General features: G+C 36.5%; 1 protein-coding gene across 3 annotated transcripts in view; it reads right to left on the reverse strand.

Moving 5' to 3' along the window:
* Positions 1 to 27,532, reverse strand: part of ZFYVE28 (zinc finger FYVE-type containing 28) — a 188,175-nt gene that overhangs the window by 68,992 nt on the left and 91,651 nt on the right. For 2 of the 3 annotated variants that reach the window (XM_027835962.1, XM_027835961.1), the window contains exon 8: positions 12,939 to 14,276. In XM_027835962.1, coding sequence (XP_027691763.1) covers positions 12,939 to 14,276 — 1,338 coding nt within the window. Of the gene's footprint in view, positions 1 to 12,938; positions 14,277 to 27,532 lie in introns of those variants that run through there. The other variant, XM_027835963.1, reaches the window with a different exon arrangement.

The raw sequence follows: 27,532 nt of genomic DNA on the forward strand, positions 1-27,532 counted from the left end.
ACAAACAAACAAACAAACAATCAGCACAGAATCAATTAAATCATTTAACTGGAGCAGAAAATGAAATGAAATAGACATTAGAAACATCCTTAGCAACCATTCTCCAATTAAATGTGTTTGTATTCCCCAGCACAGTCTGGAGAGATTCTCAATTACAGATTGGAGGAAACAACACAAAACCTTCGCACATCCACGAGTCCTGTCATTTACAGCCACAGGACATTAAGCTAACCTGGCTGCGGTTAGAGTTATCTCTGCTGATCTGCTGCATATATCCTCATAATTGGCCAAGCTACCCCAAGGTCAATCCATGTCTCTGCCCCAGCTCAGCTCTCCTCCTCAGACTTCTCAAGCATTGTATTTTATCCTTTTTTTTTTTCATGCAGCTCCCCTTGGGTTCTTTCATCTTCCTCCTTCTCTTCTCAGAATTTCCATTTCTTCCCTTATGACGGAACATCCCGTGTCCAGGGATCAGCATATTGGGAAATGGTGTTCTGCTTCCATAGTCTTTGTGTTGGCCACACACTGGAGAGTACAGGCTTGCACTTGTGTAACCCACCTTTGTGTCCGATTTTGTTGTTTAGTGAAAAATGCACAAGACATTATTTTAAAACATAATACAATACCAGCTTCTTAGCACCCTGTCCAACAGATCTTTGGTATACTTCAAATTAATATCCATTTCAAGTAATTCAGTTATTTTCATTTTTTTATTTAACTGTCTACTGGAAATACATTTCTCTACAGCTAATAACATTCACCAATTTATACAAAACATGCTATTTTTCTTGAGCTTTTCCTCAGTTTCTGCTTTGAAACATTATCTACCAAACATCAATCATTTGGAACATCATTTACCGAATCTGAGATATAAAGAAAGGCTTTAAATAAATGAACTAGGGGACAAATTATCACACCTGCTATAACACTTACATGGTGATGAAAGTGAGGATGAAGATTAACTTCGGTGAAAGGTTAGGGGTCCAGCGCTGCTGTCACCTTAGGAGAAAAAGAACACAGGGTTGTCATGCAAAAAAACATAGAACTACTCTGTTAAGAAATTTTTAAACGATATCATATTAAACCTTAAAGAGAAAGAGTAACTTACCAATCAGTTCTCTCCATTGGATCAAAGGGCCTTAAGCAGAAACCTACTCAAGAGTTGTGTCATTTGGGAAATTATTTCACCTTGGCTGGATCCTTTGATGCTGATGATACTTATTAATTTCTTGTTTGGAATCACTGAAAATGACCCTATAAATGATGCAATGCTGTTTATTGTTTCCATAGATGTTAATATAGAAAGAGGTTTACATCATGATTCATTCATAGCCATAAAAAGGTAGGTTTGCCGCTCAGTGAAACCCTTGAAATGTTCTTCCAGCTAGCAGGCCAAGGTATTAAAATATTCTTTACTGGGAGATTAGTATTAACTGCAATAGTTATAGACTTACTAGGATACTGAATTAGCTTTGACCTTGTTGAGGCTGACCATCTCTGTTGTAGAAACTGAATGCATACAATTATATGGGATAATATGAATTTTAAAAAAACTGTAGAAGGTGAGTTGTCCAGTCAAATTCTATAAATAATTGTGATCTATGAAGAAGCTAAAGAAAATGAACTCTATTTCAAGAACAATTTACATTTCAATACTCTAAATGTCATTTGCTAACAAGAAAATTCAAAATCTGAATGGGATTAACTGGAACTCTTGCTGCTACTTATGGTCAACTCTCCTAGTTAAGGCTATCTGCTTTTAACTGAAAAGATAGTATTTTAATAATGCATTGTATTTATATTTTTCCTTTGATTTGTATCAAGTGTAAAACTTCAACTTCTGCTTTCTTATCCCAACAAATACTAATAGTGCAGTACACTTTGTACTCGTGCCTAATGTCAATTTAGAATGTTACAGTTCTTATTTTTGAATGAGTCAATTATTTGTTTCTCTGTTTGGTGGAAGTATATTTTTATTTGTGGAAATACAGACTATACATGCCTATGGTATGGAATGTCTTTCAAGGCTGGAACTAAACTAAGCCTGCAATCCAAGCTATACATGGGTAATTAAAGTATATTATAAGCAGCGTGAAGGACTATATAACTATATCAAGGTGTAATCCACCTAATGTTGCTAAATGATTCTGCTACAGCAGGAAATTAAATGAATAATATTTGAGAGAGCATTAAGCTTAGATCTATAATTGGTTATCTCAAATAATCAGACAAAGGAAGGAAGCGGCATGCACAGAGAGTTCAACTCCCAGCAATGATACTTGCTATCTATGTGACCTTGGATCAATAGTTTAATATTTTTGGACATATCTGCAAAATACAGGCATTGAACCAGATGACTTCTATGGTCAATTCCAACTCCTATGATCTGATGAAGTTTTGCAACATTATAGTGGGGTTTGGTTATAATAAATTAAATATTTTATTACAAAAGGACATTGGTTATGGGGATGAATGCTATGCAAGATATATCTATATTTGTAGCAGAGTCAGGGAATAATAATGATAAAAATAATAATGAGTACTGTTAGCATGGCAGTAGAGTTGTGGGAATAAGAAGGTAGCGACAGCCCCAATATGGGCATCAGCCTCTCTTCCTTTCTAAAACTTCTAGCTCGAAGTAGATAAAAACAGAGAAAACCAAGGACCCCCTGGGCTGGTGTTTTTAAACCAGCTCCTTGTGCCATGGCTACAGAACTAATTGTGATAATCAGAGGAAGAGGAAGGTGAGACCTTAGTGGCAAAAGCAATTTAGCTCTTGAGGGGGAAGATCATGGCATCACTGATGGAAGGCTACAAGGGAATCTCAGAGTATAACAAATTCAAGTTCGTCATTTTACAGATAAAGAAACTAAGGCACAAAAATGTTAAGTGACTTGTCCAAGGATACACAGCTAGTGTCTGAGGTCAGATTTGAACTTATGTCTTCCTGACTCCAGGCCCAGCACTCTATTTACTACACCATACTGGTGTCCTCTCACATGATGAAACAACCCTCTATCACCTGTCTACATGCTTCTGCGCTGGCCATCCCTCATGCCTGGAATGTACTCTCTCCTAAACTAGTCCTTCATTTCCTACAACACTCAGCTGAAGTATTCCCTTCTAGACTTTCCTGATCCCCACCCCAAAATGGCCCTCTCTACTTTGTATCTGTATCTATCTCCTGTACAGACTCATATAATGTATAGATTGTCTCCCCTGATGGAAAAGATGCTCCTTGAGATCAGAAGCTGTCATTTTTTGGTCTTTGCAGTACCAAAGCCTTATCTAGTGCCTGGCATATAGTAGGTGCCTAATAGATAACTGTTGACTGCCCACAGATGGCTCATACGTCAGTGTTTATGTTCTCCTGTACATGCATTCTTGGGGATATCATGTGATAGTCTAGTAATGCAAGTTACCTTATGTACATACACATGAAAGCATGCATGAGCACCCCCCCACACACACCTCGAAGAGCTCTTTGGGCAACAATGACTTTGTATCACAAGGTTAATGGCAACTCTGTTTGTGACAACACCATCTGAAACCTTTCACATTCTTTTGGGAGCACTAGTATCATTACTTGCGGACCCTGACAATAACAGTTGCTTATATTTGTACAGTGACCAAGTTTACAAAATATTCTCACATGCCTTTTTTACTGATCCTTAGAACAATCCCATAAAAAGGCACTATAAGTATTAGTATTCACATTTTATAGATAAGGAAACTGATCTCCAAGAGGCTGTGACTTGTCCAAAGTCACTCAACTGCTAAGCAGAAATGCTAGGTTTTGAACCCCTATCTTCTAACTGCCAGCCCAGTACTCTTTCCATTACACTATGGTGCTTTCATAAGCTCACTAGATTTCATGCAGTTTTAGAAACAATCTGATATCCTAGACAACCTTGTGGGATAACAGAACTCAACAGACTGATCAATGGTTCAGATTTTCTGAGATTGTACTTTGGGTCTGTCAAAGATTTCCCCATAAAGATGAAGTTATTCCCTTATACTCTTTCTTTTTAAATTCTATTATCTATAAACTATGAATGATAATAACCAATTTTTCAAGGATGCTGAATGAATTAACTAATGATTATGAATACATTAGGAATAAAAGTTTCATGTAAACATCACATATTATCATTATGCTGATTGTACAATCATAGAATGGCTCCAGAAAGGTCATCTTGATTACATTCAAGTCGAGTGCATCTTCTAGCAAAAGGGTAAAAAGATCAGAAGGAAGAGGCAATTCATGTCTACTGCGAATCCCAGAACATTTTTCTCACTAAAACTGACATATATATATATGAAGTTGATGAAAGTCAAACTTGTACAGTAAATCAACTTCATCCAGAATTCACTATTTCAGAAAAGAAAAGTGTGAATGGAGAAATAAGATTAGAATGAAGACACTGTAATGCTGACAAATTCTAGAGAGGAAAGTTTCAAGATGGTTAGGATAATCAGTAGTACTAAATGCCAGCAGAGAAGTCAATCATTCAATCATGGTGCATGTAAGGAATCCTGCCTAACCAAGGGAAAATGAATAGAGTCTGTAGTTTTGGCATTTGCTTAAACAAAGACTGCACTTACCTACACTAAATACTTCATCTCTCCTCCAATGGCCACACACATATACTTTAGAACTGTTTTAATATAATCTAATTATTTCATATGCCCTTTACTCATAGTGCTGTTCACATCAATACTTTATGACCGATTTTGGCTATTATTGGTAAAAAGTGTTTACAGCCAATGTTATAATTTCTTACTGAAATACTACTCATTTAGAAAAATTATAAGGAAAGAGCATTGTTTTTGTCTCCTCTGAAGTCTGCAAAATTACTTACTTCATACTACAACAATTTTGCCATTAGAAGATCTAAATGAGTAACTCGATGTGAGTAGTTATCTGAGTAGCACATGTATTCAGTCAGCAAGAACAGTGGATTTGTAGTTAGAATACCTAAATTCATGACAGAGTCTGAAGGCAGATAGAAGCATACTTTTTTCCCCTTCTCTTTCTTTCTTTCCTTCCTTTTTTTTTTTTGGTCTGTGTTTTCTTTTGCAACATGGCTAATACAGAAATATATTTTGCATGACTGCACATGTAAAACCTAATTGCTTGCCTTCTCAGGGAGTGGGGAGGAAGAGAGAATTTGGAACTTAAAAGATGAAAGTTAAAAGAAAAGGAATATCTGAGCTCAAATCACTGGCTTCTACTACTTACTATTTCTGTGACCTTGAACAGATTTCTTCAGTTCTCTGGGTCTCAATTTACTTACCTGTAAAAGTGAGGGAATAAAATTACATAACCTCAAAGGTCCTTTCCAGCTCTAAATCAATAACCCTACAAAATTTAGTTTGGAGCTTATCATGCCACTGCAATTAAGAATGTGCAGTATTATCTCGGTTACTTGGTATTAAATTATGTTAAATGATGACAACAATAACTCAGTGGTGGTTTTTTTTTCTTTTACAGAACTACACATGCACAAATCACATTGAACCATCTGTTGTCTCAGGGAGGGGGAAAGAAAAGGAGGGAGGAACAGAACCTGAAACTCAAAACATAAAAAAATGTAAAAATTATTCTAACCCATAACTGGGGGAAAAACAAAACACTATTAAAATTACTATAATGGTTATGTGATTCTAACATCTTAGCTACAGTCAATGCTCTAAGGTTATTAGTTATAGAGAAGATGGCGAGATATGTCGTTAGAGCTTCATATAATGAAATCACAGGTACAGTTCTTATGGCTATTATTATACACCTTAGTGTTCATCTTGTTTTGAGCTTAATTTTTTGTTTGAAATGTAATATTTTATTTTTTCCACAACCACACATACAGACATTTTTTGACATTTGCTTTTAAAAATTCTGAATTCTAAATTCCTTCTCTCCCACCCTTTCCTCTGAGAAGACAAGCAATTCGATATAGGTTACACATGCACAGTCATACAAAACATATTTTCATGTTAGTCACGTTGTGAAAGAAAACACAAATATAAAAAATGAGAAAAATAAAGTAAAGAAAAATTATGCTTTGATCTACATTCGGAATCCATCAGTTCTTTCTCTTGAGATGGACAGCATTTTTCATCATAGCATTTTTCACTGGCTTAGATCATTATGTTGCTGAGAAGAGCTAAGTCATTCACAGTTGATCATTATACAATATTGTTGTTACTGTGTACAGTGTTGTTCTGGTTCTGCTCATTTCACTCAGTATCAGTTCATGTAAGTCTTCTCAGGTTTTTCTGAAAGCATCTTCCTCATCATTTCTTATAGCATAATCGCATTCCATCACAATCATGTATAACGACTTGTTCTGCCATTCCTCATTTGATGGACATCCCCTCAATTTCCAATTCTTTGCCAACAGTGACGTTGTTTTTTTTAAAGATATTTTTCAAAATTCCCTGCATGCCTTATCTCATTGTCAGGCAGCAGTAATTGTTATACTAAATTTACCATCATGAAAATTGGGCAGATCAGTTCTACTTTTCTCTTCAAGCTTTCTATTCCTCTTCTTCCCACCTTCTTAAGGACCTTGGCCCTTACTTTATTGAGAAAATTGAGGCCACTGGATATGAGCTTCCTTGTCTACTATTCTCTTGAGCTCAAAACCCTTGATATCATCTCTTATTTTATCTTCCTTTCCTCCCATATTTGATAGTGATTTGGCCCTTTTCCTTGTCAAGGCCAAGTGCATTTACATGTATTCTTGAAACCATCCCCTCCCACTTTCTCCAGCAGATCTCCCCCCTTTGATCATTCTCTCCCTCCTCTCATTTTTTTTATCTTCTACTACTGGTTTCTTCCCCATTGTTTTCAAATAATTCCTTTGCCTCCATCCTTAAGAAAAAATTTTATTAGACTATACAATTGCTAAAAGGTATCATTCTCTCTCTCTCTTCCCTTTTTCAGACAAACTCCTTTTCTAACTACACATGCTACACTCACTCTTTCTATTTCCTCTCTTCTCACTCACTTCTCAATCCTTTGCAATCTGTCTTCTGAACTCATTACTCATCTAAAGCTGTTTTCTCTAAAATTACCAGTAATCTTAATTTCCAAATCTGATCACCTTTTTTTTAAGTCCTTGTCTTTTTTGGGGGGGGGAACAACTGGGGTTAAGTGACTTGCTCAAAGTCATACAGCTAATAATTATCTGAGGCCAAATTTGAACTCTGGTCTTCCTGAGACTGAGGTCAGTGCTCTATCCACTGTGCCTTTTACCTGCCCCATTCCTCATCTTTTTAAACATCTCTATTGAATGATACAGATGACCACCTTCTCCTCGATACTCTCCTCTCTGGGTTTTTCTTAACATTACTCTGTCTTGGTTTTCCTCCTACTTATCTGACTACTACTTCTCTGTCTCCTCTGTTAGCTCATCACCCATATCAGCTCCTCAGTGTACATGTGTGCGTGCGTGTGTGTGTGTGTGTGTGTGTGTGTGTGTGCGTGCGTGTGTATGTAGGGCAGCTGGAGGGGGAACCTCTTCCCTTCTCTTTCTACATTTTCCCTCTAAGTGACCACATCAGCTCTTATGGCTTTAAATTATTATCTCTATGCAGGTGACCCACAGATCTATAAATAGGTCATAAGCATAGACAGAACATAAGCTTCCTGAGAACAGAAAGTGTTTCATTTTTTGTCTCTGTATCCCTCAGGCCTAACACAACACATGGCACATATAAAATGCCTAACAAATGCTTGTTGAATGACTGATATTGATCTTAGTTATCAAACCCTAATATTGTATTATAATAAAGTGACTTTCCCCTTCATATTTTCCTAACAAGCTTCCCCCCTCTCAATCAAACCTCATCACATACTAATTTGTGTTCATGTCCTAGCCACACAAGACTGTTCTCAATGAAATGTAAAGAAAATAGAAACAGAACAAATACACAACTAAAATAATGTAAATGAAAAGACTGAAGAACAGCTAAATGCAAATGTGTGAACATAATATTTAGTATAATTAGTCCTAGATTACTACAAAACATTTGTTGATTCTATCAGAATAATTAATAAAATTATATTAGCAGTACCATTTTGGTAATGAATTGAAAGTTTAGACTTTTTAAAATGGGTAATAAAAATAAATATTGAAACACAACTACTCTAAAGGCAAATTTTTAGCATTCCTACCTAGGATCAAATATACTTCTTCTTAAACTGTGGGTCATGACCCACAGTTTATGAAGCGCCAAAGGGGTTGCAAGTAGAAAAAGTTCAAGAAGTTCTGAATTATATCACTTGGCAGTGCACATATTATAAAATAGTGATATAAGATTCTGTAATGTACACAGTAATAACATAATATGCAAAGCACTTTCAATATCAAGTGGAAATAAAACATGTTATAGTCTTATTGGATAATTCTTTTATGCAAATTCCATTCAATAAGCATTTAGAGGGTGCCTACTTTGTGCCAGGCATGATGTTTGGTGCTGAGGATACAAAGACAAAGATGAAAACATACCTGCCCTCAATGAGCTTACATTCTAATGCAAATACTATTAGTTTCATAGCATGGAAGTAGTGTAAACTAGTTTTCAAAGCAATTTCAAACTCATTTGCATTCCATAGCTAGCATAAAAATATACAGATAGAGGAAGAAAACAAGCATTTATTAAGATCCTAGTATGGAACAGGACTTCTGGAAGCCAAGATGGCAGAGTAAGCGGTAAATTACCATAACTCTCCCATAATCAACCTCCAAACAACCACAAAATAGAGCCCCAAAACAAATCCCAGAACAGTAAAATCAGCAAAAAGATGGGGCAAAACAATTTTTTGGCCCAAGAAATGTGGAAGATTAGCAAGAAAGGTCTATCTCATTTGGGTAAAAGGGGAGCGCAGCACAAGACAGGAAGCACCCCAGCAAGTCAGCATCAATCCCCACCCCTGCAAACTAGTGGGAGATCCTGAGCCCCAATGTGGTGGAGCAGGCAAACATCAACACCAGTCCCCCACCCTCAACCTGTCTCAGCATAGCCAGGGGAATGGGCAGACTCCAGCTTTGAGAACTGCCATATGCTTCAGTATATCCTCGAGCAAACAGGCAAGATCCATTGGTCATGTGCTTCAGCATATACCTGGGCAAATAGGTAGATGCTACCCATGCTGGTGCCTAAGCAAACAGGCAGCCCTGTCACATGCTTCAGTGTAGCCCAGGGCAAATAGGCAGCCTCCAGTGGCCAGACCACTAAGTGCTTCAGTGTAGCCTGGAAATGCAGAAACATCCCACCGGCCTCAGAATACAAGTGACACCAGCACTCAGACCCTGGCTCAGCACCAGGTAAGCTGCCAGATTCCTAGAGCCTCCAACAGCACCAGCCACCTTCCCCTACTCCACCCCTACAGCACCAGACACAAGGGTCCCTCATGAGACTCAGGGCAACATCAGTAACAGCACCAGGTAAACAGCCAAGGCCTGCAGCCCCTAGCAAAAGAAGCCTGAGACAGTGACCCTTCCACCCAGGAAGCAAAGCTCAAATTTAAAAGAAAGGATAAAGGCCAAAAAAGATGAGCAAAAACAACAACAACAAAAAGTATCTGACCACAGAAAGTTATTATGGTGTTAGTGAAGATCAAGACACAAACTCAGACGAGGACAACAATGTCAAAGTATCTACGGGCAAAACCCCAAAGAAAAATGGGAAATGGTCTCAGGCCCACAAAGAACTCCTGGAAGAACTCAAGAAGGAGCTTAAAAATCATAGAAGAGAGGTAGAAGTAAAATTGGGAAAATAAATGAAAGTGATGCAAGAGAATTATGAAAAATGAGTCAACAGTTTGGGGAAAAAAAAAAACCAACTGCTTAAAAAGGGGAATTGGCCAAATGGAAAAGGAGATACAAAAATCCACTGAAGAAAACAACTCCTTAAAAATTAGAATTGGGCAAGTGGAAGTTAATGATTCTATGACAAAGCAAGAATGAATCAAATAAATGCAAAAGGATGAAAAAAAGGGAAAATATAAAATACCTCATGGGAAAAACAACTGACCTGGAAAATAGATCCAGGAGAGACAATGTCAGAATCACTGGACTACTTGAAAGCTATAATCAAAAGGAGGACCATAATCAAAAGGACGAGCTGGAGAGCATGTTTCAAGAAATTATCAAGGAGAACTGCCCTATTATCCTGGAACCAGAGGGCAAAATAGGCATTGAAAGAATCCACCTCAGGAAAGAGATCCCAAAATAAAAACTCCAAAGAACATTATAGCCAAATTACAGAACTATCAGGTCAAGGAAAAAATTCCACAAGGGGCCAGAAAAAAACAATTCAAATATTAGGAAAAAACAATCAGGACTACACAGGACTTAGCAGCAGCAACATTAAAAGATCAGAGGTCATGGAACATGATATTCTAGAAGACAAAGAAGATAGGACTACAACCAAGAATCACTTACCCAGCGAAATTAAGCATAATACTTTAAGGGAAAAAATGGTCATTTAATGAAATAGAAGGATTTCAAGCTTTCATAAGGAGAAGACCAGAATTGAACAACAATTTTGATTTCTAATATCAAGACCCAAGAGAGGCCTAAAAAGGTAAAAAGGGAAAAGAAAACATAAGGGATTTAATGAAGCTGAACTGTTTACATTCCTACATGGGAAGATGATACTGGTAATTCTTAAAAATTGTACCACTAATACCATAGCTAGAAGGAATATACATTGACAGAGGGTATAGGCATAAGGTAAATTTGAGGGAATAACAAAAAAAATAATTAAGAGATGAGAAAGAGGAGTATACTGGGTGCAGAAGGAAGGGAAGAGGTAGAATGGGGTAAATTACTCCACATGAAGAGGCGCAAAACACCTATTACAGTTGAAGGAAAGATCGGAGGGTGGGTGACGAGAATCACTTGAACCTTATTCTCATCAGTATTAGCCCAAAGAGGGAATAATATACACAATCAGTTGAACATAGAAATCTATCATCTGACAAGAAAGCAGAAGGGGAGAAAATTATGTAAAGGGAGGGGGAAGACTCGACAGGAGAGTGCAGACAAGGGGAGGCATCAGACAAGCAAAAGGTTGGTGAGGAGGGAAAGGGTGAAAGGAAAGAGAGGACAAACAGGAAGAAAAATAGGATAGAGGGAAACACACAGTTAGTAATTATAACTGTGAATGTGAATGGGACGAATTCTCCCATAAAATGGGAGTGGATAGCAGAGAGGATCAAAAACCAGAATCTGACAATACGTTGTTTATAAGAAACACACTTGAAATAGAGAGACATACACAAAGTAAAGGTAAGGGGACTGGAGCAGAATCTATTATGCGTCAGGTGAAGTAAAAAAAGCAGAGGTAGCAATCCTGATCTCAGACAAAGCAAAAGCAAAAACAGACCTAATTAAAAGAGATAAGGAAGGAAACTACATCTTGCTAAAAGGTATCATAGACAATGAAGTAATATCAATACTAAACATATATGCACTAAGTGGTATAGCATCCAAATTCTTAAAGGAGAAGTTAAGTGAGTTACAGGTTCAGGACCAAACAAGAGAAAAAAGCATTACTGTAATGCGTTTTTTAAACAGTACTTCTCCTTTAAGAATTTGGATGCTACATTAAAAAATGTAAAATAGATAATTTTGATTATATTAAATTAGAAAGATTTTGAATGAACAAAACCAATGCAACCAAGATTAGAAAGAAAGAAGAAAGCTGGGAAATAATCTTTACAGCAAGTATCTCTGATAAAGGCTTCATTTCATATAGAGAACCGAGCCCCAATTTATAAAAATACAAGCCATTCCCCAATCGATAGTTAAAGAATATGAACAGGTACCACCTCACTCCTATCAGTTGGCTAATATGCCAAAAAAAAGGAAAATGATAAATGTTGGAGAGGATGTGGGAAAAGTGGGATACAAATGCATTGTTGGTGGAGTTGTGAATTGAACCAAACATTCTGGAGAGCAATTTGGATCTACAGGACTATAGACAATAGTCTATATAAAGGACTATAAAACTGTGCATACCCTTTGACCCAGCAAGACTACTACTAGGTCCGTATCCCAAGGAGATCATAAAAAAAGGAAAAGGCCCTACATGTACAAAAATATTTGTAAGCAGCCCTTTTCATGGTAGCAAAATATTGGAAACTGAGAGGATGCCCATCAATTCAGGAACGGCTGAACAAGCTGTGGTATGTGAATGTAATGGAATACTCTTGTGCAATAAGAAATGATGAACAGGCAGATTTCAAAAAATTCTGGAAAGACTGGTACAAACTGATGCTGAGTAAAGTTTAATTATCTCTGCTGAGCAGAACCAGAAAACATTATATATAGTATCAGCAGTATTGTGTGACGATCAACTACGTGACTCAGCTTTTCTCAGCAACACAATGATCCAAGCCAAATACAAAGGACTCAGGAAGGAAAATGCTATCTATATCCAGTTAAAGAACTGATAGACTCTGAATGCAGATTGAAGCATATTTTTCTCACTTACTTTATTCTTTTTCATGTTTTTTTCCCTTTTGATCTTTTTTTTTGTACAATTGAGACTAATATACAAATATGTTTTACATGATAGCACATGTATAATCTATATCAAATTGCCCACCATTTTAGGAAAAGGGGAGGGGACTGAGGGAGGGAGGGAGAAAAATCTGGAACTCAAAATATTGTAAAAATGAATGCTAAAAATTTTCTTGACATATAACTGAGGGAAAAAAAATAAAATACTACTTAAAAAATACAAATAGCAGATCTGATAGTGTAATTAAAAAGTCACCATTCCTTCAATCTGAAGTAGTTTATTAGTTTGAGATACCATATATGCACTGAATGTTGAGTCAAAACAAGAAAATAACAAAGGCAAAAAACTTAGAAAGCATTGTTTTCAGCACAAAAGAATATGAATTTGGCAGAGGATCTTACCTGGAACTAGGCCTTGCTTTTATTCCATCTTTACCTGTCCTTTTGCTTCTACTTTGCTTTCTGGCCTCTGAATGCTTTTCACTTGGCTGTCTTCTTTTTTCATCCTGTTTCTGCCGACCTGACACATCCCCTTCGATGCGCGACCCATCATCACTTTCCACTTGTGAACCTGAGTTCTGCGCCAGGCACTTGGAGGAATGAGTGTGTTTAGATTCTGGCTGGTCACAGTCTCTTTCCGTAGGGACAGATTCAGTTTTTAGTGTCTCTGGAGTGGATGCTGAATTAGCTGACTTATCTGTGTGGTCCTTTTCTTTAGACTTGACTAGACTATAAGAGGCATTTTTTATAACTTTTCCTGGAGCACATTTACTCTTTAATCTTTCTATATTATCCTCCCTGTTGTCCTCACAGCTACCACAACACACGCACGAGTTAATGAGACAATTGGTGGCGGCAATGCCGAGCTGATGGGATTCATTTTCCTCTTCGTCGCCTCTCGAGTTGGGTACAGGAACACAATCACTCGGTACCTCTGGTGTAGTTACAGGTGAATCAGAAGAAGTAGGAGATTTAGGATTAAATATGACAGTAGCAGATATCTTCATTCCACCAGTCCGATGGGCTATTATTTCTGCTGTTTCTGCATCCTCAGCACTCACATCCCAGCCATTGAGGTATAACTGTGTATCTAAACAACTGCAAGAATTCTGGATGGAGAGTCCAATTTTCTGCATTTCACTCTCTTCAATATTATTATTATTGCTCAAATCGCTTTCCATTTCTTTTGTGAGCAAACCATTTCCTGCTTCCTTACTCTCTGAATTCTGAGTGTCCCTTTCCTTTGGGAGATCCTGACAAGTGCTGTTGACCCAAACCAAAGTTTCACTAGCTGACTCTGGCCTAGCAAGAGATTCTCCTGTTCCATCAAGGTCATCCATAAAAAAGACTCTGTCCTCGTCATCATTTAAATGCTCAAGATTTGACCTTCTTGGTGAGGCCTCTGTGCTCGAGTTGTTTCGTAGGCCAGCTCTATGTGCTGGAGACTGGCACACGCTGGGTGGAGAAAGGAGAGACGACATTTCATCTCCTACCCTGTGAACCATCTGATTCAGCTGTTCCAGCTCCTGCTCATCATATTGCATTGAGCAGGCTAATTCGGCCTCTGTATTTTCTGCTGTGACAGAAAGCTGCTCAGGAGGGAAAGTCGCAGCTAAAGTGGGTGCAATGACAGAGGGCACTTCAGGATCTGTTCTGACAGAGAACTCCATATCTTGGGATATGCAAAGGTTCCGTTCAAGTGTGTGTAGTTCTTCTTCAGTCAATGTTTGCAGTAAATCTCTGCAAATTGCAAAAGGGAAATTAAGAATTAAATTTCTAGAAAAAATTCCTCTCATTTTTGCTAAAAAACACATTTAACAACAAATTTCTACAACTAGTAGAAAATCAGGAAAATTTTAAAAATCCATGCATAGTATTAAAATTTTCCCCAAAATACATATTATATATATATATATAATATAAATATATATTTTCCCCAAAAATGTATATATTTTTCTTAAACATTTTATCTCATTTGATTTAATTTGGACATATTTCACATGAAAATCAAATGACCCCTTGGAAAGACTTTTCTCAAATTAAAGGGCAATTCCTTTTACTTAAAAACAGTTCTAAAATTCAGCTTGGAGAGTTGCTATTTAAATCACTTCCCTTTCTTTTTGAAGGCAACTAATCACTTCTGCATTTATTCTGTAACAAAATATTCTATTTGAAATAATATACAAGATTCCAATTAAATGTGATATATAAGCAATACTGTTTAAAGAACTAAAATGAGAAATGCAATCATTTCAAGGTCTTGGGGAAGAGTACATTAAAATATTTTATTTAACTCATTTTCCCAAACCACAATTACTCTGCAGTGATCTGAATTTTGAATGCTGAAACTAGGCAACTTGAGTAAATTCTGAAGTGTAACAAGTGCATATTATATCGTGAAGATCTATTACTTGGCAGTACTGCAATGATTTGGAGAAACATTAGCTTGACAAGCAGATGATTGATCAACTTAGCAATTTCTTTTGTACCCTACTCCTTATTTTATCTCTCATTTTCTCTCTCCTATTGACCAGGAATTATCTTCTGAACATTATTCCTTCAGGAAGGTAAAAGAATGGCAATGACAGTCAAGGTTTTCATCAGTTACTGTGTATTTTAGGTTTTATGGTTCTCTAAACCAGAAGTGTCAAAACATGCGGCCAGAGAGCATTATATGGCCCAGAACAGTCCCAGGTATACCCAAACCAGATTGAAATATAATTGCGAAATACTTAACTAAAATTTAAAAATATGATAAAACATAGATAATGTTAATATCTCTAAGTCAATATATGGCTTACAGGGATTGTTATATATGCTTTTGTGGCCCTTGTTTTTTATTTGAATTTGACATCACTGGGCTAAACCACTTGATTATAATATTTGGTAATCAACTAATTTTTTGTTAGATAGTACCAGTAACAATGTATACAATGGAACTCTGGGGTGGAGCTGGAGAGAACTAAAAGTTGATAACTGATTAATCAATAAGTATGATATAGCTTAACAGAGAGTTGCCTGTCTTATTGGGGTTTCTCAAAAGGTCTGGCTCCCCTGCATGAGTTACTGAAAAGTGGTAACTGTGGTTATATAGAATTGTGTAAATGAAGTTAACTAAAATTGATTTTATACTGATGAGTCAACAGTAATTGTAATATCAAGTTAAAATTATTTTTATGTTAAGCAGAAATGATATTGGAATGTAAAATTATGAATGATCAGTTGAAAGATCTATAAAGGTACTAGATGTATTTATATGATGACATGTCACAGATCAATAAGGTAAGCCAAAGAAAAACACAACATAAAAACAACTTGGACAATGAGGGTCATTTATATGCTGTTAGACCAGAGGAATAGGGCTTCTGGAGCCACTCCATCAAAATTATAAGGGCCCTGTGTCTCTATGACTGTTAAGGCTGGTTCCCATGCATGAATCCCCAAATATAGCAACTATGGATTTTGTACTAACATACAAATATGTAAGTGTAAATGGGCAAATTAATTATAATGGTAATATACAATCTTTATATATTGTATACAGTGTATACAGTGTAATAATTATAAATATAATCTTTGAACATCAGAACCTACACACATTAGTGGCACAGTTCATTGCACAGAGGCGTGAAGTAAGGCAGTACATTGGGAGAAGTTGAAGAAAAATATGCAAAAAAGCAATAGAAAGCTGTTTCTATCTGGCTAACTTACGGCTAAATACTCTCAAGAGGGGGCCTGTACCAAGGTGATTCAATTCAAGTCAACGTTTACTGAGTACCTACTATATAAAACCCAGGACCTTGTACTAAGTGGTAGAACTATATAAGGAAGGAATCAAAGTTCTGGTTTATAATCTGGCATGTAAATATGTAAAGAATTATATGACAAATTAGGTAATATGTGTAAAGGAGAGGTCCACACAAAGTGTTAAAAGAAACTGTAAGAATGAAAGATCACTTCTAGCTAGGGAAGGCTTCATGGGAGAAATGAGACTTGGATTCGGACTTGAAGGAAAAAAATTATTTCAGGAAGATCTATGTGGGCATTTTGTTACTGTTATTCAATTGTTTTAGTTGTGTCCAACTCTCTGTGATCCCATTTTGGGTTTTCTTGGCAAAGACACTGGAGTGGTTTGCCATTTCCTTCTCCAGGTCTTTTTTTTTTTTTAAACAAACAAGGCAAACAAGGTTAAGTGACTTACCCAGGGTCACACAGTAAGTATCTGAGGCTGGATTTGAACTTAGGAAGATGAGTCTTCCTGAGTTCAGGTCTGGTGCTCTATCCACTTCACCTAGCTGCCCCTGTGTGGGCATAGGGATAGAGTAAAAGGGGTCCGTATTGGGCACAAGTTGAGCAAAGCATGTTGAGGGGAGAAGGCAAGGTGAGAATGAGTAGCAATGTATAGACTAGTTTGGTTTGACCTAAGGTGATGGAAGTGGGAGTGGACAAATTGACAGGACTCAGCCAGTAAGTAGGCAGGCTCCATAAAAGGTAAGTCTTGGATAGCCGACTAGTACCTCTTTCTTTTAAAAAGGAAAGGGCCAAGTTGATACAATTCTGAAACCCCTCTGGGAGTGGAAATAGCTTGGGTTTTACCTTACTAAATGGTAGCCCTAGGGCAGCACTCAATTGTTACAAATGTTTCACATGTATGACTGTTGCCTCCAAAACTTGTTTCTTACGAGTAGAATCCACGTACAATTCCATTTTTGTATCCTCCATTGTACCTAACAGACAGCTAGGAATACACCAGGAACTCAATATATATCTGTTGATTACATTAGTTCTAGTTAGTGAGTGCTCCAGAACAAAGCCATTTTGACCCTGGAGATGACATAGCAGCCTTATGAATGAAGGCTATAATACTGCCAATCAAAGGCTCAAAGATTTAAGCCGAGAATGAACATCAGAGAACGTCTAATCCAATGTTCCCATTTTACAGATAAGGAAACTGAGGTCCAAATAAGTACAGTGGCCCATCCAAAGTCACAAAGTCAGTAAACAACAGAGGGGAAATATGAACCCAGGGAAATATGAACCCAGGGAAATCTGACCACAAATTCAATACCTTTTCCTCTACACCACATTGCCTATCTGCTGCTACCCAATGGCATTTCATGAATTGGCAATATAATATTTTAAAGGATGACTAAACACACTTTATCTCTTACAATGAAGCATTTGGTTTCCTAGAAATTAACTCATTCCTTTTTAATTCTTCAAAGATAGAGTTTAGTTGTAAATTAAAGAATGACCCCAAAGTAAATGGCATACACTGGCAGCATATTGACTGTTAGTAATGTAAATTACTCATATTTGATAAAATTAATTATTTTTAATTTTTACAATTACTCACACTTAATAAAAACATAAGACATCTAGTCCTTTCCTGCTTAACAACTTCTATGTTACTGAAATCTCCATACAGAATAAATTATTTTTATAGATTGCACTTTACATCTGATTAAGTCCTTCACTCCCCCCCACATGCTTCTTTTCACGTCTGTTCATTCAGACATTAATTTCCTAAAATGGGTGCAATCTGTCTAACGTTATTCTTACATTATATTCAGAATTGTCACCAAAGCGATTACTAAAATTTCTAAAATGCTGTAAGTCTTCTGACAATCTGATTATAGAGATAATAAAAGATAAATGAATATAAATAATCCATTTCTAGATTTCAAAGGCCATTTAATGAAAGAATTCTCACCATTTTCCACATGCATAATACTGCTTAAGCTGTGGTGGTGAAGATTAGTTAATAGTCTTGCATTCCTTTATTAGTGAATTTAGAGCTAATGTTGTTTAGTATAGGACACTAATTATAATCTTTAAAGGGAGAGATACAGAGTCTGTAAGAATAATTATACTATGACTGCAAGGGAGAAGACTACTCTAGAAACTATCATATGTATATAAAATCACATGTATGTAAAAAATTAAATTTATTCATAAAATTTAGCATTGGCTCATGATTAAAATGGTCTTATGGAAGCTCTGAATAGTTTTAGCCATGTGCACAAAATATTTCTTTAATGCTTTGAAGAATCAGACCAGAGTGAACATTTTCTTCATTGATATAGATTGCACTTTCTCATCCTGTGGTATTCTTGTTCATGTCTTCCCAAAAATCCTCTAGGGAGGATTCATATGACACATTAGAGGTCTTTGTTTAGTTCTTATAATATTCTACAGGTACCATTGTAAGACTTGGGTCAGCCATTTCTTATCCTTCATTCTTGTTACCTAACCAGCTCTCCTTCCTTCTTGTTATTTAAGTCTTTCATGCATTTCTTACACAAATAACAACTGGGCAATATGCTGCACCTACTATATATATATACATATATATAATATATATTATATATAATATAAATTATATGTAATATATATTCTATATACAGAATATATATTATATATATTATATATACACATATATGGTATATATAAAAATATATAATATATATAAAATATACACATATAATATATAAACATATTAAATATATGAGTATAATGTATAAAATATAAAAGATATATAAATATATAAAACATAAAAGATATATATATATATATACATATATATACATATATATATATATATATGTAAATTTGCCTGGACCTTTGGGTTGCTAAAATTGTGATGCATCTGAGAGTATTCTATGGTTCTAAGTCACAGAGAACGGATACTCTAGGCATTTAAAATATGGACTTTTGCAGGATCTGTTGAATATTTTCCAAAATGTGACTCAGAAAGATCTCTTCCTTCTACTCAATTCTAAACATAACTGGTTGTCCTCCTGAAGCTCCTATCCAAGACATTATATATTGATGGATAAACTAGAAAAACTGCATCAGGAGTAGAATTTATTATGTAAAAAAGCAGGGATAGTAATCATGATTTCAGACAAAGTTAAAACTAAAATCAGATTTAATCAAAAGAGAAAAATAGAGAAATTACACTGTCAGCCAATAGTTTTAGACCATATAAAATAACTAGACAGTATAAAAAAAATGAGAGTATACTTGCTAAAATAGACACAGAAACTATATAAATATAAACACAAAACACCTCTTATACAAAGTTAGATATAAATAATTAAAGTGATATTTATTGTGCATGGGTAGGTAAAGCTAATATAATAAAAAAAGACAATTTTACCTAACTAATCTATTTACGTAATACCATCCCAATCAAATTACTAAAAAAAAATCGTATTACTGACTCAGAAAAAATAATAACAGGGTTCATTTGGAAGACCAAAGGGTAAGGAACTTCAAGGAAACCAGGGAAAAAGATGTGAAGGAACTTAGATTTAGTAGCATCAAACTTTAAACCACATTATAAGGTGAGAGCAAGTGCTGAAGTGTAAAATGAATAATTATGATTATTTTAAATTAAAATTTTCCTGTATAAATAAAGACTATGTAGCCAAAAATAGAAGGAATGAAGAAAAACTAGGGAAAAATTCATAGACAATCTCCCAGATAGAATATGACTAAGTCAGAATATCGCTGTAGTGTAGGAAATGATGAGCTGGGGGATTAAGAAAAATATGGAAAGACTTGGACTTATGAAAGAAGATGCTATCCACCTACAGAGAAACAGATGACAGGTGCGGTCTTACGTATATGTGTTTGAGTGTATATGTGTATATATGAGTATGTTTATAGACATTGATGTATATGTACATACATATGTATATGTATTTATGTATGTGTATATACACATACATACATACACGTACATGCACACACACATACATCTTTGTGCTTAATAGTAGTCTTTCAGCGGGAGGGAGGGAAAAAAGGGGGGCAAAATTACGTAAAAAGTGCACTGCAGAGGAGAAAAGAAAACATACAAGGAAACAAAGAAAAGATGGACATCTTTGAAAATAATAATGAGTTTTTTACACAGGTTTTCTTGAAATGGACATTTATTACTTTATACTGAATCCTCTCTTATATTCTGCTGTATACATGGCAATGTTTTTTTTTCTTTTTCTTATTTTATATTTAAGTTTAAAATAAATTCAAATATAATGGAAAAAAGAATGAGAAAAAAATAAATTTAAAATAAATTTTAAAAAACTGCTTATCTAAGGATATTATATAATAGGAGAATTCATATAAGTTAAAATCAAAACCAATATTATAAAGCACCTACCATGTACCAGTTACTTAGTGGCAGAGCTAGAATGAGAGCCAAGGCCTCCTACCTCCCCAGTCTCACGTAGTAATGATGATGATGATGATAGCTAGCGTTTATATAGCATCTTTTTGATCCTCACAACAACTCTGGGAGGTAGGTGCTATTATAATTTTGATGAAATTGAGGCAAAAGAAGTTAAGTGACTTGCCCAAGGCCACACAGCTACTGAGTGTTCTGAGGTGAGATGTTAACTCGAGTCTTAGGATTAGAAAGCATTTCACATGCAGATTATCAATTATCCTGTGATGGAAGCAGCAATAAATAATAAATACTGGATTTAAGAAAAGAAGGAATGAGATTTCCAAAATATGTCAACAATAGACTAGCTAAGTAGACATTTTCTCCAGTCCCCACTAACTCTCGAAATCCTTAACAAATTCAATCAGCACCACTCTCCCACCACCACTCTCCCACTGTGTTCTGGCAGGGAAATACTAACTGCCCCATACGGTGTCTGTCTGGGACCCACACGAAGATTCTACTCTTGCTGCAGAAACACCATCCCTGGAATTTCCCCCCACCCTGTTGCAACAATAAAGAAGACATTGATTCTGCCCAGTCAATCTGATTACGTGGAATAATTTCCCCTACCTTCCTTTCCCTCCCCCACCCCAGTGTATTCCTCTTCCTCTTTCTTTCCATTCTTCCATCCATAATAGGACCCCTGTTTCCCATGACAGAACCACTTCCAGGCTTTATCTAGTTAGACTCCCTCTATGACACCTAATGATAGGGTTCAAAGGGAACACATGGAGCATCTGCCCGTGTTTGAATGAGAACAATTTATCCTTATCGAGTCCTTATCATTGTTCATTCATCTTTTTATGTTTTTCTTAACTCCTGTGTTGAGACTTCAAAGTTTCTATGCAGCTCTGGTCTTTTCATCAGGATCATTTGGAAGTTTTCTATTTCATTAAAGGCCTACTTTTCCCCCTGCAGCATTATAATCAATTTTTGGGATAAGTTATTCTTGGTAGTAAGTATATTTATGTAAGTATGTACTTATATAAGTATACCTTTGCCTTCTGGAAAAGTGTATTCCAAATTCTCCACTTCTTTATAATGGCAGCTGATAAATCATGTGTGATCTTGCCTGTGGCTCCTTGATACTCTGATTCTTTCTTTCTGGTTGGTGCTTGCAGTATTTTTTTTCTTTGACCTGGAAGCCTTGGATTTTGTCCATGATGTTCCTGGGAATTTTTATTTTGGGGTTTCTTTCAGGAAGTGACTGACGGATTCTTTCTATTTCCACTTTGCCCTCTTGGTCTAAGAGATCTGAGCAGTTTTAAGATTTCTTGAGATATGGTATCTACATTCTTTTTTTGGTCATGGTGTTTAGATAGATCAATGATTCTTAACTTCTTTCTCCTTGATCTGTTTTCCAGGTCAGTTGTTTTTGCTATGAAATATCTCACATTTTCTTCTCTTCTTTTGGTCTTCAGACTTTATTCTAACATTGCTTGTTGTTTCATGAAGTCATGGGCTTCTATCCGGTCCATCCTAAGTTTGTTGCTTGGGTAAGATTTTGTACCTCTTGTGCCAAGTTGTTAATTCCCTTTCCACTTCTTTCTTCCATAATTCTCATTACTTTCCCAATTTTTTTCCTCAAGCACTCTCAATTCATTGATAAAAACATTTTAACTAAAATTTTTTAACTCTTAAAAAAAAAAAAAAAAACCTCTTGATTCTTCTCCCATAGGAATTCTAGCTGAATTTCTGCCCAAGCTATGGTTTTCTCAGAGTCAATGCTCGCAGATACTTTGAAGTCATTCTCTTCTTCTGGATTTGTGTTTAAAGGTTCCCTATCACAATAATGGAATAGGCAAACAAGAACAATTTGTTTCAAGGGTCAGAAAGGCAGTTGAAGCAGGCTCTGTGGAGTGCTGTGGAGTTTGGTCAGCTATCGAAGACACCAAGGTCATCTACTGCATCTGGGGCCATCACTGGCCATCTTAACTTTTGTCTCACCAATGACGCTGAAAGAGTTTGATGATTCTGTGCAACTCCACCCCACGTAAATCCAATTCACACACAAGTCAAGACACCAACTCATGATGTCATTAATCCTCTTTGAAACAAAGGACAAAAAACAACAAATCGTCACAATACCACTCTACGGTAAGATTCTTTTTCTCGTTTGCTCATTCTTCCAGCCTACTTCCTGACTTTGGACTTAAGAGCAGGGCTTTGCTGCACTTCTGGAGGGAAGTTCTGGGCTAGTCCTGTTGCTTCTTCCTTGGGGCACTGAGTTTTATGTTATTCCAAGTTCTCAGGGACAGGGTGGGGACCTACAGGCTTTTAGGACTCCCAAAATGTGATTGCTGCCCCTGGTCTGATCTCTGTAATTTCTTATGCTGGGTTTCAATCTGAACAACAACAGAATGTTGCTAGATTTGGCCCCTTATCAGCCAGCTAGAAAGCTTTGTTAGTTCAGAGTGACAGAATTATAGGCTTCCCTGTGGTCTAGGATTCCTACCCTGGTTTTCTTCTGCAGGCTAGATACTGGAACCCTCTGCTCCTGCTACTGCTTGCTTCTGAACTTTTTATTTTCTCAGTACATGGTTCAGGGCATTCCTATCCAGTAACACCATTCCCTGGCACTGGCCCCATTCTCAGTCTGTCCTGGATCTCTAACTTGGAACTGGACAGTGGATCACAAAGCTGCCAGTGGACCCCTGTCTCCATCATGGTGCCCTAGTACAAGTCTGTCTCCCTATGCTGATTTGGGCTAGTCAAATGACTCATTGTGACTTTTTCTGGATTTTTCCATCAAGATTCAGTCTAGTGGATTTTCTGGGTCTGTTTGGTAGAGTTCTGTGGAGGAGAGCTCCACTGTAATGCTTCCTGCTACTCTGTCATCTTGGTTCTGCCTCCTGAACACACACACTTTTAAGTTTAATCTGCATTTATTAACACTTTCTTAAGTCTAGATGATCAACAAAACAATCATTCAAGCGCTGATTTGCAGGGAACGAGTGAGGTTAAAGCTGTCACCACCACACCTCTGCCCATAACCTACTCCTCTACCCATCTCATCCGGATGGTCATATCCTTGGTATCACCATCGTCTACGAGTGTTCTACTCCGATGTTCGTGATCTCTGAAATTCCCTTATCTCAACATAATCTCTTGTTATTCTCCCTCTCCCTCTGTCTTTACCATGACCTCCAATCTCTTCACCGTCAGTCCTTTGCCAAGCCATCACCCTTGCATCGAGTCATGCTCTTCTCCCTTCCCAATCTTGACCCTTTGTTCCAATTCACTGTCCTCTTCTCTCAAGTCCCTTGCGCCACGTATCTTATTGGTGATCTTGCCTGGCCAAGCCTCAACCCTGGGTCCCTCCCATAATCGACTGCCTTCAGTCGTATTCCTGAAATGCTGATATGATCTCGATTGGGCCTTCATGGTGACAAGGCAATCCTTGCACACTTCTCTAACTGATTCACCATCCCACTTGCCACAGTATCTTTTCCAAATCTTATTATCCCTCCTCAGACTTCTCCCCTTAATTCTGCACTCAATGCTGAAAAATTTGCTTCATATTTCACAGGGAAAATTGAGGTTATATAAATGTATGTATGGACACACATATGTATATATACATATGTGTACGTATGTATATATACACACATGAATATGCATGTGTGTATGTGTATATATTATGAATAGACAAACAAGTACACGAGTTAAATAATTTCAAACAACACAACACAAGAAATGTAGAAAGATAATATTTGCTGAGTCAGAAATATAATTCATAAACTGTTATGAAGCAGGTTTTTTAACAGTCTGTGACATTCATTTGGTATTTGGTGTATACAACTTTATGTTGTTATTTATCTTTCTGTGTCTACGTTCTATCTCTCCAACTCGAGTGCAAGTATCTTTTCTCATGCCTCTTTATAGCCCCTGCACCAAGGCAATGTTCTGCATGTGGTAAGTGCTTAATTGATACTTATTGTGGCTGCTAATAGTGAAAGCAGTCTTACTCATTTAAATACTGAAAACCAAAAAAAGCTAGAGGCAAAGTTTAGCATCTGGCAAGATTGGGAAGACAAAGTTTCTTGAAAATACTCAAAGTAAGGAGTTAGAATTAAGATCACAGGCATGGGAGTCAGCAAGACATATAACTGAACGATTAAAAAAACGATAAATAATAAATAATTCATTTTTATAGCCAGAAGTAATTTTACTAAACCAACATCTATGTTAACACCTATATTACTTTTTTATGTTCAAAAGCCAAAGGAATAAAAAACCAAATAGTCTCTATCCAGTTAAAGAATTCTTCATATGATAAATGTGTTCTAATAACACAGTATTTCAGTATGTGCTCTTAGGAAAGACTAGTACAAAGAATTTGCTTAAAAAGGCACATTGAGCTTAATATTAACATAGAAGGGAAAGCAATGTGCCTGAAAGCAATATGTCTCTGGTTATGATAACAGAGAGCTGAGTAATAAATAAACTTTAAAAAACATTAAAAAACAGCTAAAAAAAACCTCCAAAAGAACACTCACACCAAGAACATTCCACTGTTTTCTGTGGTCCCTAAATCTAAAATTAAATGAAAATAAATGCTTTCTTCAGGAAGACTCTGGAGGAGCTAGTTGTAATAAGTACCAAATATTATGAACAAAATGTGAAATGGTTTCTATTTTAACATTCATTAATTCATTAAACCAATAAGTTATCTACTCTATTCCTGACAATGTGCTTAGGATTCAAAGAAAACAAAAACAAAAACAAAACACCTTTGGTATTGCCTTCGAGAAACTGACATTCTATGGGGGAGGAGGAAAGAAACAGAAACATATGTTCAGAAAATTAAATACATGCAAAATAGATACAAAGCAATTTCAGTAGGAAAGGCATTAGCAATGGAGGGGATCATGACTGACTTCCCAAAGCAGGTGGCCCTTGAGGTGGCAGAAATCTGAAAGAGGTTAGAGATGAATACATGATGCAGAGGTAAGAGAGGAGCAGGCTGCAAGTACGCACCTCAAAAGCATACAGGAATAAAGAAAGGAGACAGAATGCTGCATACAGGGATCAACAAGCACCTGACCACTGTAGAAGGAAAAGGCAATTCATGACATAGGAATAATATTCTTACATAAGCCTGGAAAAGCAGGCTGGACTCAGACAGAGAGTTTAAATGGTTAGACATGCTACAGCAATGTCAGCTTGTCAACAATGTGGAAGATGGACTAGCCAGGGGAGGGGCAGAAGGCAAGAAGACCAACTAAGAGGCTATTGTAATAATCCAGACTGAAGCGACAGAGCGCTCAAACTAAGACGGTGGGTACGTGAAGGAGAGAAGGGGACAGATATGAGATATGGAGGTAGAATGAAAAGGACTGACTGGATAAGACTGATACCATAGAGGAAAAGATTGTCAACTGGAAAGGGAGTCAGTTCTGAATCAGCTGTCTATGGCTATTCATACTCTTGATTTTGGCCATAATCTATATGAGTATCAACCAAATCCTTGACAAAAGTACGTAAAAGGAACACGCAGGCTTTTGTAAACACTGTTCTATAGTAGACCACATTTTTACAGTCACACAAATGACAAAAGATTACAGCAAATATAACATCTTAAAGGGTTTGTCTTTGTTGACTATAAAAACCAAAAGCATTTGGATTAGTAGAGCAAAATACTGTCTTAAAGGCTCTCCTCCAGGAAGGTGTTTCATTTGTAAAATTTATGATTTCTCAAAAAAATGCAGCAAAGGTAATTTTGTTCAATGACCCTTTGATTATTAATATGTGAAACTTAAAACAGGAAAATATATGCCCATCAACAGTGTTTGCCACCATCATGGAAGATAATCAATGCTGAATCAAAGTGAAAGAGGGATTCTCTATACGTGGTGAGATCTTTGATATGTGCCTATTTGCAGATGGTACCCAGAACATTGCGGAGTTTCCTAAATGAGATCTACAATCGCTAAAAGATTTGGCCTAAGTATCTCTTTTTTTTCCTTTTTTATTTAGTACTTTATTTTTCTCCAGTTACATGTAAAAAGTCTTTTTTAACATTCGTTTGTAAAACTTTGAGTTCCAATTTCTCTCCCTTCCTCCCTCTTCACCTCTTGCTCCACATTGAGAAGGCAAGCAATTTGATAGAGGTTATACCTAAGTATCTCTTTCAAAGGAAAATCAAGTAGCTAAAGGATGGCTTTTGTCCAAACCATGCCATACAGTTGGACAGAAAGTAATAATAATAATAACCAGCATTTGCACAGTGCTTTAGGGGTTTACAAAAAGCCTTACAAATATTATCTCATTTTATCCTCACGACAAACCTGAGAGGCAGGTGCTATTACTTCCCCCATTTTCAAGATGAGGTAATTGAGGATCAGAAAGGTCAGGTGATTTGCCCAGGGTTGCCTAGCTAGTAAATATCTGAGGTCAAATTTGAATTCAGGTCTTTCTGACTTTAGGTCCAGCACTCTATCCAGAATGGAACCTAGATGCCAGAATGCTGGCCCCTCAGAACCTTCAGGTTGGCCAGATATTGCAAATGGACAATGAGCTAAACCCAGAACTGAAAAGGAAGAAGAAGGGGGCCAACTGCTTTTGGGACACTGCACAGTATTGTTGTTCTATTATTATTATTATTAAAATCCCAATTTATTTTTTCTTTTCTTTAAATTCAATTTTATTTTCATTCCCAATTTTTCTCTCTCTTCTCTCCCACCCATTAAGAAGGCAAGAGAATCAAAAGCCATGACCGATATGTACAGTCATATACTATGACCGAATGACTGAAGAAAAT

Source organism: Vombatus ursinus, unplaced genomic scaffold (genome assembly GCF_900497805.2).
Source record: "Vombatus ursinus unplaced genomic scaffold, bare-nosed wombat genome assembly UNPS02014818.1, whole genome shotgun sequence".
In the NCBI taxonomy this organism is placed as follows: Eukaryota; Metazoa; Chordata; class Mammalia; order Diprotodontia; family Vombatidae; genus Vombatus; species Vombatus ursinus.